The sequence below is a fragment of the Nerophis lumbriciformis genome, linkage group LG16 (genome assembly GCF_033978685.3).
Source record: "Nerophis lumbriciformis linkage group LG16, RoL_Nlum_v2.1, whole genome shotgun sequence".
NCBI classification, from domain to species: Eukaryota; Metazoa; Chordata; class Actinopteri; order Syngnathiformes; family Syngnathidae; genus Nerophis; species Nerophis lumbriciformis.
Window position 1 is genome coordinate 32,478,697 of NC_084563.2, and position 15,076 is coordinate 32,493,772.

Here is a 15,076-nt window from a genome sequence, read left to right on the forward strand (position 1 = left end):
ATAATTATTATTTCGATGGTGGTCCGTGCGGTCAAACTAGACATCTTAGCAGGGTAATGCCAACAATCTGTCCCGACTAAAATATTGCTGCGTAACTTTACAATTACATTTGGCTAATCGGCAGCACCTTCCGTGACCCCAAAAGGGACAAGCGGTAGAAAAAAGGATGGATGGATGGACATCAGTAAAACGTGGCATAATTATTAAGTAAACCATCTTGCAAGAAGCATAAACAAGAGAAACCCACAGCCTTGATTGCCATTTGTAGTTCCTTGGAGTAGGATTCGATTGCGTATTTGGCAACCTCAGTCATGGAGAGTGGGAGGGGACTACGGAATTTTGATCGTGATTGCAGTACCATTTCTGGCCACATTACTACATATGGCACCTTTAAGAAACACTGGCTTATAGCGAGAGAGCCACATAGCTTTGTTTTCCAAGCAAGACATAAACCATGAAAAACATGACAGAGCGTGTCGCCAACTTGGTGATGCAAGAATGAGTTTAACGCCAGCCAAGAATGTTGAAATAATATCTAAACGGCAAACATTTATCCATGAAAACATGTACAAGCTGCTGATGGTGTGCTGGACAGAGAAGCAGCTGGAAGGAGATACCGTAGATCTCCACTCTCCAAGGTAAACATTGACATTATTATTACATAACTTACTGTGGTTGTTAGTAGTACATTTGATGGTTTTATTTTTATACAATATGTCTTATCTAAACGCTTCTTTTTCTTTTTAAAAGGCGTGTGACATATTGAAATTGAGCCGTTTTAAACTGATTTCAAAGATAAATATTGATTTGAGATACAAGTGTTTTGAGTTAAGAGCTCCATCACAAACTAATTAAGCTTGTATATGAAGGTAATACTGTACAGCTACAAAAGCTGTACACGGATTACTCTAAAAGTATATGCAAGTCCTTTCTACAGCGGTATCCCATGAAAAGATACAGTAAACACGGTTGCTGAAATGCTAAAAGGGAGTGTACTCACTTTTGGGCGATACCGTACACATGCAGTTTCTTACCAGAGTAGACCAGGTTGCCTCCCTGCAGAACCCGGCCTTGAGCAAGGCACTGAGCCTGCCAGTCAAACATGTGAGTCACTCTGTGTTTGTGGTAGCACTCCAACACTGCAGCGGGCAAGCCCCAATTCGATAGTAAAAGCTTGTCGGATTGCTCGTCGGGAGCACGCAAAGCCAGGCCTGTGCAGCGGAGAACATAGAGAAACAATCAAATAAATGTATTCATTAATAATAATAACTAGATGAGGCAATTCCTGAAGGAACTGTGTGTGAATGCTCCATTGCTGACGTTGAACTGAAATCCTGGAATTTTTTTTTTTTTTACAAATGTTGAAGTGGAGCACACAATTCCCAAACAGTCTGAATATTTTTAAGTTGGAACACTTTGAATCAGATGAAAAATGTGGGAGTTGCGGAATTTTGAAAAATGTCCCATTGATTTCAATGGGAATTTCCCAAAAATGTGGGGATTTCGGGAAAAGCGGGAATTTTTTAGAAAATGGTAAAAAAAACTTGAAATGGTCTGAATGTGTTGAAATGGTTGGTGTTGGAATTTTTCAAATCGGTGGAGAAATGTTGAAGTAGTTACATTTTTAATTGAGAAATGGTATTAAGGAATTCCTGGAATTTCGGGAAAACCGGGAATTTTTCCAGTTCGAAAAACTTCATTTTTTTTCCTGATTAAGAGGAATTATACATTTTTATAATGTTTTTTTTGTTTGTTTTGTTGCCTTTTTTTCCAAATCTGCAATCCATCCATCCATCCATCCATCTATTTTCTACCTTTCAGGGTCGCGGGGGGTGCTGGAGCCTATCTCAGCTACAATTGGGCGGAAGGCGGCGTACACCCTGGACAAGTCGCCACCTCATCGCAGAGCCAACACAGATAGACAGACAACATTCACACACTAGGGACCATTTAGTGTTTCCAATCAACCTATCCCCAGGTGCATGTCTTTGGAGGTGGGAGGAAGCCGGAGTACCCGGAGGGAACCCACGCAGTCACGGGGAGAACATGCAAACTCCACACAGAAAGATCCCGAGCGCAGGATCGAACCCAGGACCTTTATATTGTGAGGCAGATGCACTAACCCCTCCACCACCGTGCTGCCCTCCAAATATGCAATATTTACCCCAAAAATTTTTTCAAAGTGGAATATTTGATGTGAAGTAATTGGAGCCCTGAATACGTCAATAATTTGTACAGTGCAACTTTTTTCGTTATATTTCACCTGTCACTCTTTTATTCCACTTGTTGTTGTTTTTTGTTTGTTTTGTTAATAGTACACTGCAAAAAGTCAGTGTTCAAAAACAACAACAAAAACATACAAAAATGAGGGGTATTTTATTTGAACTAAGCAAAATTATCTGCCAATAGAACAAGAAAATTCGGCTTGTCAAGACTTTCCAAAACAAGTCAAATTAGCTAACCTCAATGAACCCAAAAATACCTTAAAATAAGTATATTCTCACTAATAACAAGTGGGGACGGCGTGGCGCAGTTGGGAGAGTGGCCGTGTCAGCAACCTGAGGGTTCCCGGTTCGATCCCCACCTTCTACCAACCTCGTCACGTCCGTTGTGTCCTTGAGCAAGACACTTCACCCTTGCTCCTGATGGGTCGTGGTTAGGGCCTTGCATGGCAGATCCCGCTTTGAGTACCTTGAAGGTAGAAAAGCGCTATACAAGTATAACCCATTTACCATTTCACTTTTCTTGGTAGAAAAAAATAAATGACCTTTTTGCTCAATATGTTGAAAAATATTCTTTAATGAAGTAAATTCTAGTGCCATTATCTTGACATAATGATATGCGCTCGGCATCATGATTTTTTTTTCATGCTTGAAGTAAGAAATGATTACTTTGAAAAAGTAGTTTTATACTTGTGAGTGTTGATGACACAGCTTTGCATCAGTATATATCAGTGACGTGCAGTCACTAGAGGCAGGGCCTCACCTACCATCATGGAAAGAAAAAAAATGTAAAAAGAAAAAAATATATATTAAATTGTTAAATGTATCCAGTGATTATACTATAAAGTTATTTTCCATTTAACTTCACCAGTTTTAGATTATTTTTATTCAAAATCGCTGAATTTTCACATTTGCCGTTCAAATACTGAGAAGAGACGGTGCGGTGAACAGCAGCCAGTCGAGGCACGTCACTCAGTGCCTCAACATGGACGGACTCGGCTAACTGCTGGCCTGCTGTGCAGTGAGACCGTATTGCTATATGAACTATATTATACATTTCCATAGTTTAGTTAGCTGAGGTATATAATGTACAGTGTATTTTGTCAACAACTGTATGTGTGTAACGTATTTCTTGTGCTGAACGATCATAAAACGGCTGCAAAAGACGCACTGGCTGAGGCTCGCCTCCTGCACCCCCGCTGTAGAATGCAAGGCAACCGCTGACGGGAGTGTTATATCAACTAAAGCCCACACTTAAACTTTCCACGTGCAAGATTGAATCTATTTAAAAAAGTTATTTCATAAGAAGCCAAAAAGTGCAAAAACAATAATGCTCGTGTTGGAGGAGTTGTGAATGACTGCAGGGCCACAACATTAGGTACGCCTGCAGACTGCAGGTGTACCTAATTCACAACTCCTCCAACACGAACATTGTTGTTTTTGCACTTTTTGGCTTCTTATTAAATAACTTTTGTAACCTATTTTTATGGGCTTTCCTCTTTGTGATGTTAAGTTCCTGTTATGCGCTGTTATACAGTATATGCCTTGAGCTCTTATTTTGAAGGCGCTAAGAGCGGAATTTTGACACGTTGGAGTGGAGCGGACGTTTTTGAAAGAAGGTAAATAAAGTGGTCCTCGTGTAAACTGGAGCCTCCGTGTTTGTTATTTTGTAGTTTCATACAGTATAGGCGACATTTATAAACCCTCGGTTACACTTTTTTAAATAGATTCAATCTTGCACGTGGAAAGTTGAAGTGAGGGCTTTAGTTGATATAACACTCCCATCAGGGGGTTCATTAATCCAGCACAACAGCGGCGCATTTATAAGTAAAGGTAAGACCATAATAACGTTTTTTTATTAAATGTGCTTTTTTGTGTGCTACAGTTTGTATGTGTAAAGTTAAAGTTAAGTTAAAGTAGCAATGATTGTCACACACACACACTAGGTGTGGTGAAATTTGTCCTCTGCATTTGACCCATCCCCTTGTTCACCCCCTGGGAGGTGAGGGGAGCAGTGGGCAGCAGCGGCGCCGCGCCCGGGAATCATTTTTGGTGATTTAACCCCCAATTCCAACCCTTGATGCTGAGTGCCAAGCAGGGAAGAATGCTGGTATGAGCTTTTAAACATAACCCGTTAACTGCTGCCAATCAAATGGTGAATAAGATACTCTTTAGGGTTCATATGTTTGTCATCAACCTCACCGCACGTCACTGATATATATATATATATATTCTAGTTTCAAGCATGTTTTACTCAATATAGGTCATCAAATCTCAGCAACAAGCTGTAATATCTTACTGAGATCATTTAGGACCAAAACACTTAAAACAAGTAAAACACTAACATAAAATCTGCTTAGTGAGAATAATTATCTTATCAGACAGAAAATAAGCAAATATCACCCTTATTTGAGATATTTCATCTTACTTAGATTTCACTTTTTGCAGTGTATTTTTAGAATGCGCCGTGGGGTGTTAAAAAATCAGCCGCCCCTTGGAAACCCCCGCTCTATCCCTTGTGCTGAAAACACCAATAGTGTGCTGCTTCACCTGGCTGAGGTAAGGTGTCAGCGAGCGTGCTGAGCTCTAAGCCGCTGGGGACGGTGAGCACCGAGGCAGACTGATTCTGCAGCGACTGCTGCAGTTTGGACCTCTTCATAGCAGCAGCCACGCGTGTGGGACTAAACAAGATGTAGTCTCTTGAGACGTCATGAGAAGGACCCGGACTCGTATTCCTTTCTGGGTTTCTAGGAAGCTTATGAATGCTGAAACATAAAGAACAGTGAAAGCATGAAGAGCAGACAGTAGGAAGGAGCGATTATGTCAGTGCGGCTCACCCGGGGAGTATTTCAGCTTGATGGCCATTTTTTGTTTCTTTGCCAACGCAAGCTGGTATCGTCATGTCGCTTTTCAGGACCCCAACAGGCTGTTGTGGTTCCTCGCAGTCCTCGCCGAAAAGGAGCCGCTGAGCGAGATCTTTGCAGTTGGCTCTCTTCGGTTTCTGTGCGTCCACGCCGCCGACGGTTGCTGCAGGATTCAATGCAGGCTCTGTGGCCTCCATGACCTGCAGTATCTCTTTATCAAGAGCCAGGGTAGATTCTCCCAGCACAACCCCCTGAAGCACAGGTGTCAAACTCCTTTTCAGTCAGGGCCACCTTGCCGTTATGACTTCCCTCAGAGGGCCACTCGTAACAGTGAATAATATGTGAAAATAAATGCGTGATTTTATTATACAATTGCCAAAAGAAATCTGTAGATTTTGCGGTCAAAAATTGGCAGCTTAGTCGCCAGAATGTTGCCGTAAAATGTATGGTGGTTTTTACAGCATATTACTGGAAATAGAAACACAGTACCACTCTTTTATTACAGTAAACTCGATACAATTGACTTGACATTTTTAAAACCATAAAGCTGGCTTTCACCACTGTGCCAATCTGACGGTTCAATTTAAAATCACTGTCAATACGAAAGCCCAGGTTGGTGTGCATGGGCTTCACATGCAAAGCCAGGGGGCCAAAGTCAACAGGGGGGAGCTCACAGGTACCACTAGGTCCAAACACAATTACTTCTGTCTTCTTTTCATTGACATTTAAGAAGTTTAGATCCACTATGGACTGGACTCTCACACTATTATGTTAGATCCACTATGGACTGGACTCTCACACTATTATGTTAGATCCACTATGGACTGGACTCCCACTATTATGTTAGATCCACTATGGACTGGACTCCCACTATTATGTTAGATCCACTATGGACTGGACTCTCACTATTATGTTAGATCCACTATGGACTGGACTCTCATACTATTATGTTAGATCCACTATGGACTAGACTCTCATACTGTTATGTTAGATCCACTATGGACTGGACTCCCACTATAATGTTAGATCCACTATGGACTGGACTCTCACACTATTATGTTAGATCCACTATGGACTGGACTCTCACACTATTATGTTAGATCCACTATGGACTGGACTCTCATACTATTATGTTAGATCCACTATGGACTGGACTCTCACTATTATGTTAGATCCACTATGGACTGGACTCTCACTATTATGTTAGATCCACTATAGACTGGACTCTCACTATTATGTTAGATCCACTATGGACTGGACTCTCACACTATTATGTTAGATCCACAATGGACTGGACTCTCACTATTATGTTAGATCCACTATGGACTGGACTCTCACACTATTATGTTAGATCCACAATGGACTGGACTCTCACTATTATGTTAGATCCACTATGGACTGGACTCTCACTATTATGTTAGATCCACTATGGACTGGACTCTCACTACTATGTTAGATCCAATATGGACTGGACTCTCACACTATTATGTTAGATCCCCTATGGACTGGACTCTCACACTATTATGTTAGATCCACTATGGACTGGACTCCCACTATTATGTTAGATCCACTATGGACTGGACTCTCACACTATTATGTTAGATCCACTATGGACTGGACTCTCACACTATTATGTTAGATCCACTATGGACTAGACTCTCATACTGTTATGTTAGATCCACTATGGACTGGACTCTCATACTATTATGTTAGATCCACTATGGACTGGACTCCCACACTATTATGTTAGATCCACTATGGACTGGACTCCCACTATTATGTTAGATCCACTATGGACTGGACTCTCACTATTATGTTAGATCCACTATGGACTGGACTCTCACACTATTATATTAGATCCACTATGGACTGGACTCTCACACTATTATGTTAGATCCATTATGGACTGGACTCTCACCCTATTATGTTAGATGCACTATGGACTGGACTCTCACACTATTATATTAGATCCACTATGGACTGGACTCTTACATTATTATGTTAGATCCACTATGGACTGGACTCTCACACTATTATGTTAGATCCACTATGGACTAGACTCTCATACTGTTATGTTAGATCCACTATGGACTGGACTCTCACACTATTATGTTAGATCCACTATGGACTGGACTCTCACTATTATGTTAGATCCACTATGGACTGGACTCTCACACTATTATGTTAGATCCACTATGGACTGGACTCCCACTATAATGTTAGATCCACTATGGACTGGACTCTCACACTATTATGTGAGATCCACTATGGACTAGACTCTCATACTATTATGTTAGATCCACTATGGACTGAACTGTCACTATTATGTTAGATCCACTATGGACTGGACTCTCACACTATTATGTTAAATCCACTATGGACTGGACTCTCACACTATTATGTTAGATCCACTATGGACTGGACTCCCACTATTATGTTAGATCCACTATGGACTGGACTCTCACACTATTATGTTAGATCCACTATGGACTAGACTCTCATACTATTATGGTAGCTCCACTATGGACTAAACTCTCACTATTATGTTAGATCCACTATGGACTGGACTCTCGCTATTATGTTAGATCCACTATGGACTGGACTCTCACACTATTATGTTAGATCCACTATGGACTGGACTCTCACTATTATGTTAGATCCACTATGGACTGGACTCTCACACTATTATGTTAGATCCACTATGGACTAGACTCTCATACTATTATGTTAGATCCACTATGGACTGAACTCTCACTATTATGTTAGATCCACTATGGACTGGACTCTCACAATATTATGCTAGATCCACTCGACGTCCATTGCACCGGTCGCCCAAGGTTTCTCATTGTCATACCATTGGGTTGAGTTTTTTCTTGCCCTGATGTGGGATTTGAGCCGAGGATGTTGTTGTGGCTTGTGCAGCCCTTTGAGACAATCGTGATTGATGATTGACATTACTGGGGTATGAATAAGATAATAGTGCTTTTTTGATTATTTGTGGCGGGCCAGATCTGGTCCCCGAGCCTTAAGTTTGATACCTGTGCCCTAAAGCCTAAGACAGGGTGTGTTTTCAAAGGTGAAATACTGTCCAACTCACCGTTGTGACGCCTGTGTTTATGGTCCCCGATCCGTCTGCCTTTTTTGACACCTTGTCTATTAGCTCGTCGCTGTTAAATGAGGAGTGCGGCACTTGGTGAGAAAGATGTAAATGGTTACATTCCAGGACTATTAAAGAGAACTTACCATGTTTTCTTTTTGATCTGATGCTGCCCCATGTAGCTTTTCCTTTTCGAAGGATGGCAGGGGGCACTCATGTCGTAAATGTGCGGCTTTTAACAAACGTCTTCTTGGGAGGTTGTCGTTACTTAACATGACATCGGCTTGAATCTTGTCGCGGGTTGATAAAACTATTCTAACGACGCTCGGATAAAGTCAAGAACATGAACAGTGAACTGTTAACATTGGTGAGAGTAAAAAAAAAACACGTCTCGTTTGACAATCAAAAATACCGCCATTAAGGCTGACGGTGCCTCACAGAAAACAGTCCGTCGGGAAATAGCGGCACCGCAAAAACTTGTCTGGGTAGCAAAAAATATCATCTTTGCATTTTAAATTCGTAGATACATTACGAACAACTTAAAACAACATAATTAAATTTTAAAAATGAACTATATTAACATATACACATTTTATTTGACGTTTACCTACAAACAAGGTGACGGTCAAATGTCAGTCCAAGTACGTTATCGTCTATACCAGGGGTCCCCAAACTACGGCCCGCGGGCCGGATCTGGCCCCCCAGCATCCAAAATCCGGCCCACAGGAAGTCCCAAGTTTAAAAAAAATGTTTTTTTTGTTGTTTTTTTATTTGTATTTTTTTTTTTTTTTTTTTTTTAATCTTTCCTTTCTAATCCATTTTCTACCACTTGTTACTCTCGGTGTCTCCTAAAAATGAATTTTCCCATCGATAATGTGACAATGTTAAACGTTGATGAACATCAATGTTAATTGATGTTAAATGACAAAACAGATTATAAAGACAATATATATATATATATATATATATATATATATATATATATATATATATATATATATATATATATATATATATATATATATGTCTTAATAAGGTTATCCAAAAAATAGTGCTCGATACCGTAGTAGAGCGCAATATATGTATGTGTGGGGAAAAAAATCACAAGACTATTTCATCTCTACAGGCCTTTTCATGAGGGGGGGTACCCTCAATCATCAGGAGAATCTCCTGATGATTGAGGGTACCCCCCCTCATGAAACAGGCCTGTAGAGATGAAATAGTCTTGTGATTTTTTTTTCCCACACATACATATATATATATATATATATACATATATATATATATATATATATATTTATGTAGGTTGCTGGTTACTGGGGTTCAATCCCAGTACCTTGAAGGTAGAAATGCGCTATACAAGTATAACCCATTTATTTATTTATTTTATATATATATATATATATATATATATATATATATATATATATATATATATGTATGTATATATATATATATATATATATATATGTATGTATATATATATATATATATATATATATATATATATATATATATATACAGCCTGGGCCCCGGTCAAAATTTTTTAACCCAATGCGGCCCCCGAGTCAAAAAGTTTGGGGACCCCTGGTCCATACTTTAAATACCTATACGACAATGTTAAATATGGAGGCGTATTATATAATTTTCATGAATTGATCGATTGTATCAACTACAGAAAAGAGCTTTAAGGATTATTCATAGAGCAGATGATCGAGAACAGTGTTTTTCAACCACTGTGCCACAGTCTGGTGTGCCATGGGAGATTATCTAATTTCACCTATTTGGGTTAAAAATATTTTTTGCAAACCAGGATGGACAATTCAACCCTTAACTCAACAATGAGTAGTTGAGTGTTATGTGTGTGTGTATGTGTAAGTAAATGAACACTGAAATTCAAGTATTTGTCTTATTTATATATATATAAAATAAAATATATATATATATATATATATATATATATATATATATATATATATATATATATATATATATATATATAGCTAGAATTCACTGAAAGTCAAGTATTTCTTATATATACATATATTAAATACTTGACTTGGTGAATTCTAGCTGTAAATATACTCCTCCCCTCTTAACCACGCCCCAACCACGCCCCCCCTCCCGAAATCGGAGGTCTCAAGGTTGGCCACTGCGCCGGCGTGGCGCAGTGGAGGAGTGGCCGTGCGCGACCCGAGGGTCTCTGGTTCAATCCCCACCTAGTACCAACCTCGTCATGTCCGTTGTGTCCTGAGTAAGACACTTCACCCTTGCTCCTGATGGGTGCTGGTTAGCGCCTTGCATGGCAGCTCCCTCCATCAGTGTGTGAATGTGTGTGTGAATGGGTAAATGTGGAAGTAGTGTCAAAGCGCTTTGAGTACCTTGAAGGTAGAAAAGCGCTATACAAGTACAACCCATTATTTTGTTGGATTGATTAATTAAAAAAAAAAAATGAAAAAAAAAAAAATAATAATAAAATAAATAAAAAATCGATAAAAAAAAAAAGAGAATCGATTCTGAATCGCACAACGTGAGAATCGCGATTAGAATTCGAATCGATATTTTACCACACCCCGAGTGTGTATGTATAGCCCGGGCCTGGGACAAGGGCGTGAGCGAGCGGTTGGTGGGCGCGGCCGTCGCGAAGTGGCTGCCGGGGCGTCAAGATGGCGGAAGCCCTGACAGCTCAGGAGCACCTGGTAAGTGCGTCTTCACCGACGTTTTATCTTGTTTTTTTTAATCCTCTCTATATCGTCTTGTTGCCGTTCATTTAGTCCCTAACCTTGCCGTAAAAATATTAGGTGGTGAATAAGTCTGTGTGGCCCCACTCGGACCCTCCTGGAGGGGCGATTGACTCCCGTGTGCCTTTAGCATAACGGCGCTTCGCTAAGACAAGCCGGGGACGGTAAACCCAGCGTGAAATCATGCTAATAACACTTGTTAAACCCTTCCAATTTAATAAATCCAGATAGTCCTACTTATGTCTTCCATATTTACTCATAAACGCCTTCATTTGGTACGCGAGTCTACTAACGTTGATGAGTGGCTATCGTTAGCATTTAGCTACCACATGCAAGTTAGCATCTAGCAAATGCAAACCGCTATCAGCAAGGAAATTCATCGCCGTCACGCTTTTGTAAAACATAATAAACTACGCTCCAACAGAGCGACGCTTCTATTCAAGTGTCGCTCGAGTGTGACTTAATTTTTTATTTTTTTTCAAACCGTGGCTGCCAGTGTCATAATTTACTAACGAGAGTTGTGAAGTGAATGGATGACTAGATTGTGGGCATCTATATCCGTATCGCAAGTGGATCGATAGTAAACCGATAATCTGATAAACCTCATTTAGAATCCACACTTTGTTCGGTCTAGGGATGATGTTTGATAAGAAATGATCGAGTTCGAGCCTATTATCGAATCCTCTTATCGAACCGATTCCTTATCGATTCTCTTATCGAGTCCAGATAGGTTGTTGTATGTGGAAAAAAACACACAATATTTGGTTTAACAAACCACTTCACATTCTCTACTGCTCGCTACTATAGTATAACTATATCTGAGTTATTGTGCAGAAATGTGTGGAAATAACTACAAATGTGCGCTACATTCGTTAACCGTGTTACAAAAAAGATCAATTAGACCATGGGTGTCAAACTCTGGCCCGTGTAATTTCACTTGGCCCGTGAGGCGATAACAAACTAACACTAGAGCTGGCCCGTCGATCATATTCAGCGGCGGTGCCGCTGTACACCGCCAAACCTCCCGGGAGATTCCCAAATTCCAGTGCCACTCACAAGAATTGTAGCGTCCCCTTTTCGTACAGTCCAACAAGAGCTGGCCCAGTTACATAATATGTGCGGCTTAGGCACGCACACATGAGTGAATGCTACGCATACTTGATCTTCAGCGATACAGGTTACACTGAGGGTGCCAGTATAAAAAAACTTTAACATTGTTAGAAATATACGCCGCACTGTGAATCCACACCAAACAAGAATGACAAACACATTTTGGTAGAACATCCGCACCGTAACACAACAGAACAAATACCCAGAACTCTTTGCAGCAGTAACTCTTCCGGGACGCTACAAGGTGTGTGTGTGTGTGTGTGTGTGGGGCGGCGGGGTTTGGAGGTAGCGGGCGTGTATATTGTAGCGTCCTGGTGTTGTGCCGGATAATGCACCCCCGGCGTAGAATGCACCCCCTGACGGGAGTGTTATATCAACTGAAGCCCACACTTAAAGTTTCCACATGCAAGATTGAATCTATTTGAAAAAGTTATTTAATAAGAAGCCAAAAGTGCAAAAACAATAGTGTTCGTGTTGGAGGAGTTGTGAATGAATGAAATATGAAATCCGTGCTGCAGTCTGCAGGTGTACCTAATGTTGTGGCCCAACAGCGACTGCAGCACGGATTTCATATTTCATTCATTCACAACTCCTCCAACACGAACATTATTGTTTAAATAGATTCAACCTTGCACGTGGAAACTTTAAGTGTGGGCTTTAGTTGATACAACACTCCCGTCAGGGGGTGCATTCTACGCCGGGGGTGCATTACCTGGCACAACACCTGAAGAGTTAGTACTGCAAAGGGTTCTGGGTATTTCTTCTGTTGTGTTCATGTTGTGTTACGGTGCGGATGTTCTCTCAAAATGTGTTTGTCATTCTTGTTGGGTGTGGATTCACAGTGTGGCGCATATTTATAACAATGTTAAAGTTGCGTATACGGCCACCCTCAGTGTAAATTGTATCGCTGTTGATGAAGTATGCGTTGCATTCGCGTATGTGTGCTACAGGAGCCGCTCATATCTTGTGACTGGGCGGGCACGTTCTTAGAAGGGATGAAAAGCGGACATGACGACAGCTCGTAGAGGACGTTAAAAGCAGTGCCTGTGAGGCAGGCCCCCAAGACTGTGGCATACGAGATATAATGACTGATGAACACCTTCGTTCGATAATGAAGGTTGCTTCAGCTCAAAGCCTGAGCCCCGACATTAATGAACTAGCATCCAAAAAAAGATGGCAGGTATCTGGCTTGGGCACATCAGATTAGATCAGTGTGTTGCAAACTGAGCCGTTTAAAGTCCTGAATGGTTGGTTTATTCATTATTTTATTTTCAAATTTATTAGCCTGTGCAAAAAGGTTAATGTTGATATTTAACCTCAGAAGTCTGCAAATAGAAAAGAGGCGTTCAATTTTTATTTAAATTGTATTTGTTATGCCATTTATATTTTTTAATTTTTATTATTATTTGAAACTTGATTTTGCATGTCACTATAAAGTTATATAAGCCTTGCTCGCTCAATATTTAATGCAAAACTTGTTTGGGTCCCTATTAAAAGGTTAATTTGTTCAACCTTGGCCTGCGGCTTTGTTCAGTTTTAAATTTTGGCCCACTCTGTATTTGAGATTGACACCCCTGAATTAGACTGATACATATAGTTGGCTATAGAGAACATACATACACCATGGAAAACGACTTCCGGACGGCTTCGAAGCGATTCTGGACCACCATCCGCCGCCTCAGGAAGGGGAAGCAGTGCACTGTCAACACCGTGTATGGTGTGGATGGTGTTCTGCTGACCTCGACTGCGGCTGTTGTGGATCGGTGGAGGGAATACTTCGAAGACCTCCTCAATCCCACCGACACGTCTTCCTATGAGGAGGCAGTGCCTGGGGAATCTGTGGTGGGCTCTCCTATTTCTGGGGCTGAGGTTGCTGAGGTAGTTAAAAAGCTCCTCGGTGGCAAGGCCCCAGGGGTGGATGATGTGGGGGCTGTCTTGGTTGACAAGACTCTGCAGCATCGCGTGGACATCGGGGGCGGTACCTCTGGATTGGCAGACCAGGGTGGTGGTTCCTCTCTTTAAGAAGGGGAACCGGAGGGTGTGTTCGAACTATCGTGGGATCACACTCCTCAGCCTTCCCGGTAAGGTCTATTCAGGTGTACTGGAGAGGAGGCTACGCTGGATAGTTGAACCTCGGATTCAGGAGGCACAGTGTGGTTTTCGTCCTGGTCGTGGAACTGTGGACCAGCTCTATACTCTCGGCAGGGTCCTTGAGGGTGCATGGGAGTTTGCCTAACCAGTCTACATGTGCTTTGTGGACTTGGAGAAGGCATTCGACCGTGTCCCTCGGGAGGTCCTGTGGGGAGTGCTCAGAGAGTATGGGGTATCGGACTGTCTGATTGTGGCTGTCCGCTCCCTGTACGATCAGTGTCAGAGCTTGGTCCGCATTGCCGGCAGTAAGTCGGACACGTTTCCAGTGAGGGTTGGACTCCGCCAAGGCTGCCCTTTGTCACCGATTCTGTTCATAACTTTTATGGACAGAATTTCTAGGCGCAGTCAAGGCGTTGAGGGGATCCGGTTTGGTGGCTGCAGGATTAGGTCTATGCTTTTTGCAGATGATGTGGTCCTGATGGCTTCATCTGGCCAGGATCTTCAGCTCTCACTGGATTGGTTCGCAGCCGAGTGTGAAGCGACTGGGATGAGAATCAGCACCTCCAAGTCCGAGTCCATGGTTCTTGCCCGGAAAAGGGTGGAATGCCATCTCCGGTTTGGGGAGGAGACCCTGCCCCAAGTGGAGGAATTCAAGTACCTAGGAGTCTTGTTCACGAGTGAGGGAAAAGTGGATCGTGAGATCGACAGGCGGATCGGTTCGGCGTCTTCAGTAATGCGGACGCTGTATCGATCTGTTGTGGTGAAGAAGGAGCTGAGCCGGAAGGCAAAGCTCTCAATTTACCGGTCGATCTACGTTCCCATCCTCACCTATGGTCATGAGCTTTGGGTTATGACCGAAAGGACAAGATCACGGGTACAGGCGGCCGAAATGAGTTTCCTCCGCCGGGTGGCGGGGCTCTCCCTTAGAGATAGGGTGAGAAGCTCTGCCAT

General features: G+C 41.8%; 2 protein-coding genes across 4 annotated transcripts in view; one reads left to right on the forward strand and one right to left on the reverse strand.

Moving 5' to 3' along the window:
* Positions 1–8,619, reverse strand: part of polq (polymerase (DNA directed), theta) — a 75,739-nt gene extending 67,120 nt beyond the window's left edge. For all 3 annotated transcript variants that reach the window (XM_061977019.1, XM_061977020.1, XM_061977018.1), the window contains exons 1-5: positions 8,330–8,619; positions 8,184–8,253; positions 5,060–5,337; positions 4,773–4,987; positions 1,035–1,211 (exon numbers count right to left, since the gene is read on the reverse strand). In XM_061977019.1, coding sequence (XP_061833003.1) covers positions 1,035–1,211; positions 4,773–4,987; positions 5,060–5,337; positions 8,184–8,253; positions 8,330–8,400 — 811 coding nt within the window. In that variant the 5' untranslated portion in view covers positions 8,401–8,619. The remainder of the gene's footprint in view (positions 1–1,034; positions 1,212–4,772; positions 4,988–5,059; positions 5,338–8,183; positions 8,254–8,329) is intronic.
* Positions 8,620–10,769: 2,150 nt separating this feature from the next.
* ptpn9b (protein tyrosine phosphatase non-receptor type 9b) overlaps positions 10,770–15,076 on the forward strand; it is a 44,807-nt gene continuing 40,500 nt past the window's right edge. Inside the window, exon 1 of the mRNA XM_061977029.1 lies at positions 10,770–10,882. Coding sequence (XP_061833013.1) covers positions 10,850–10,882 — 33 coding nt within the window. The 5' untranslated portion in view covers positions 10,770–10,849. The remainder of the gene's footprint in view (positions 10,883–15,076) is intronic.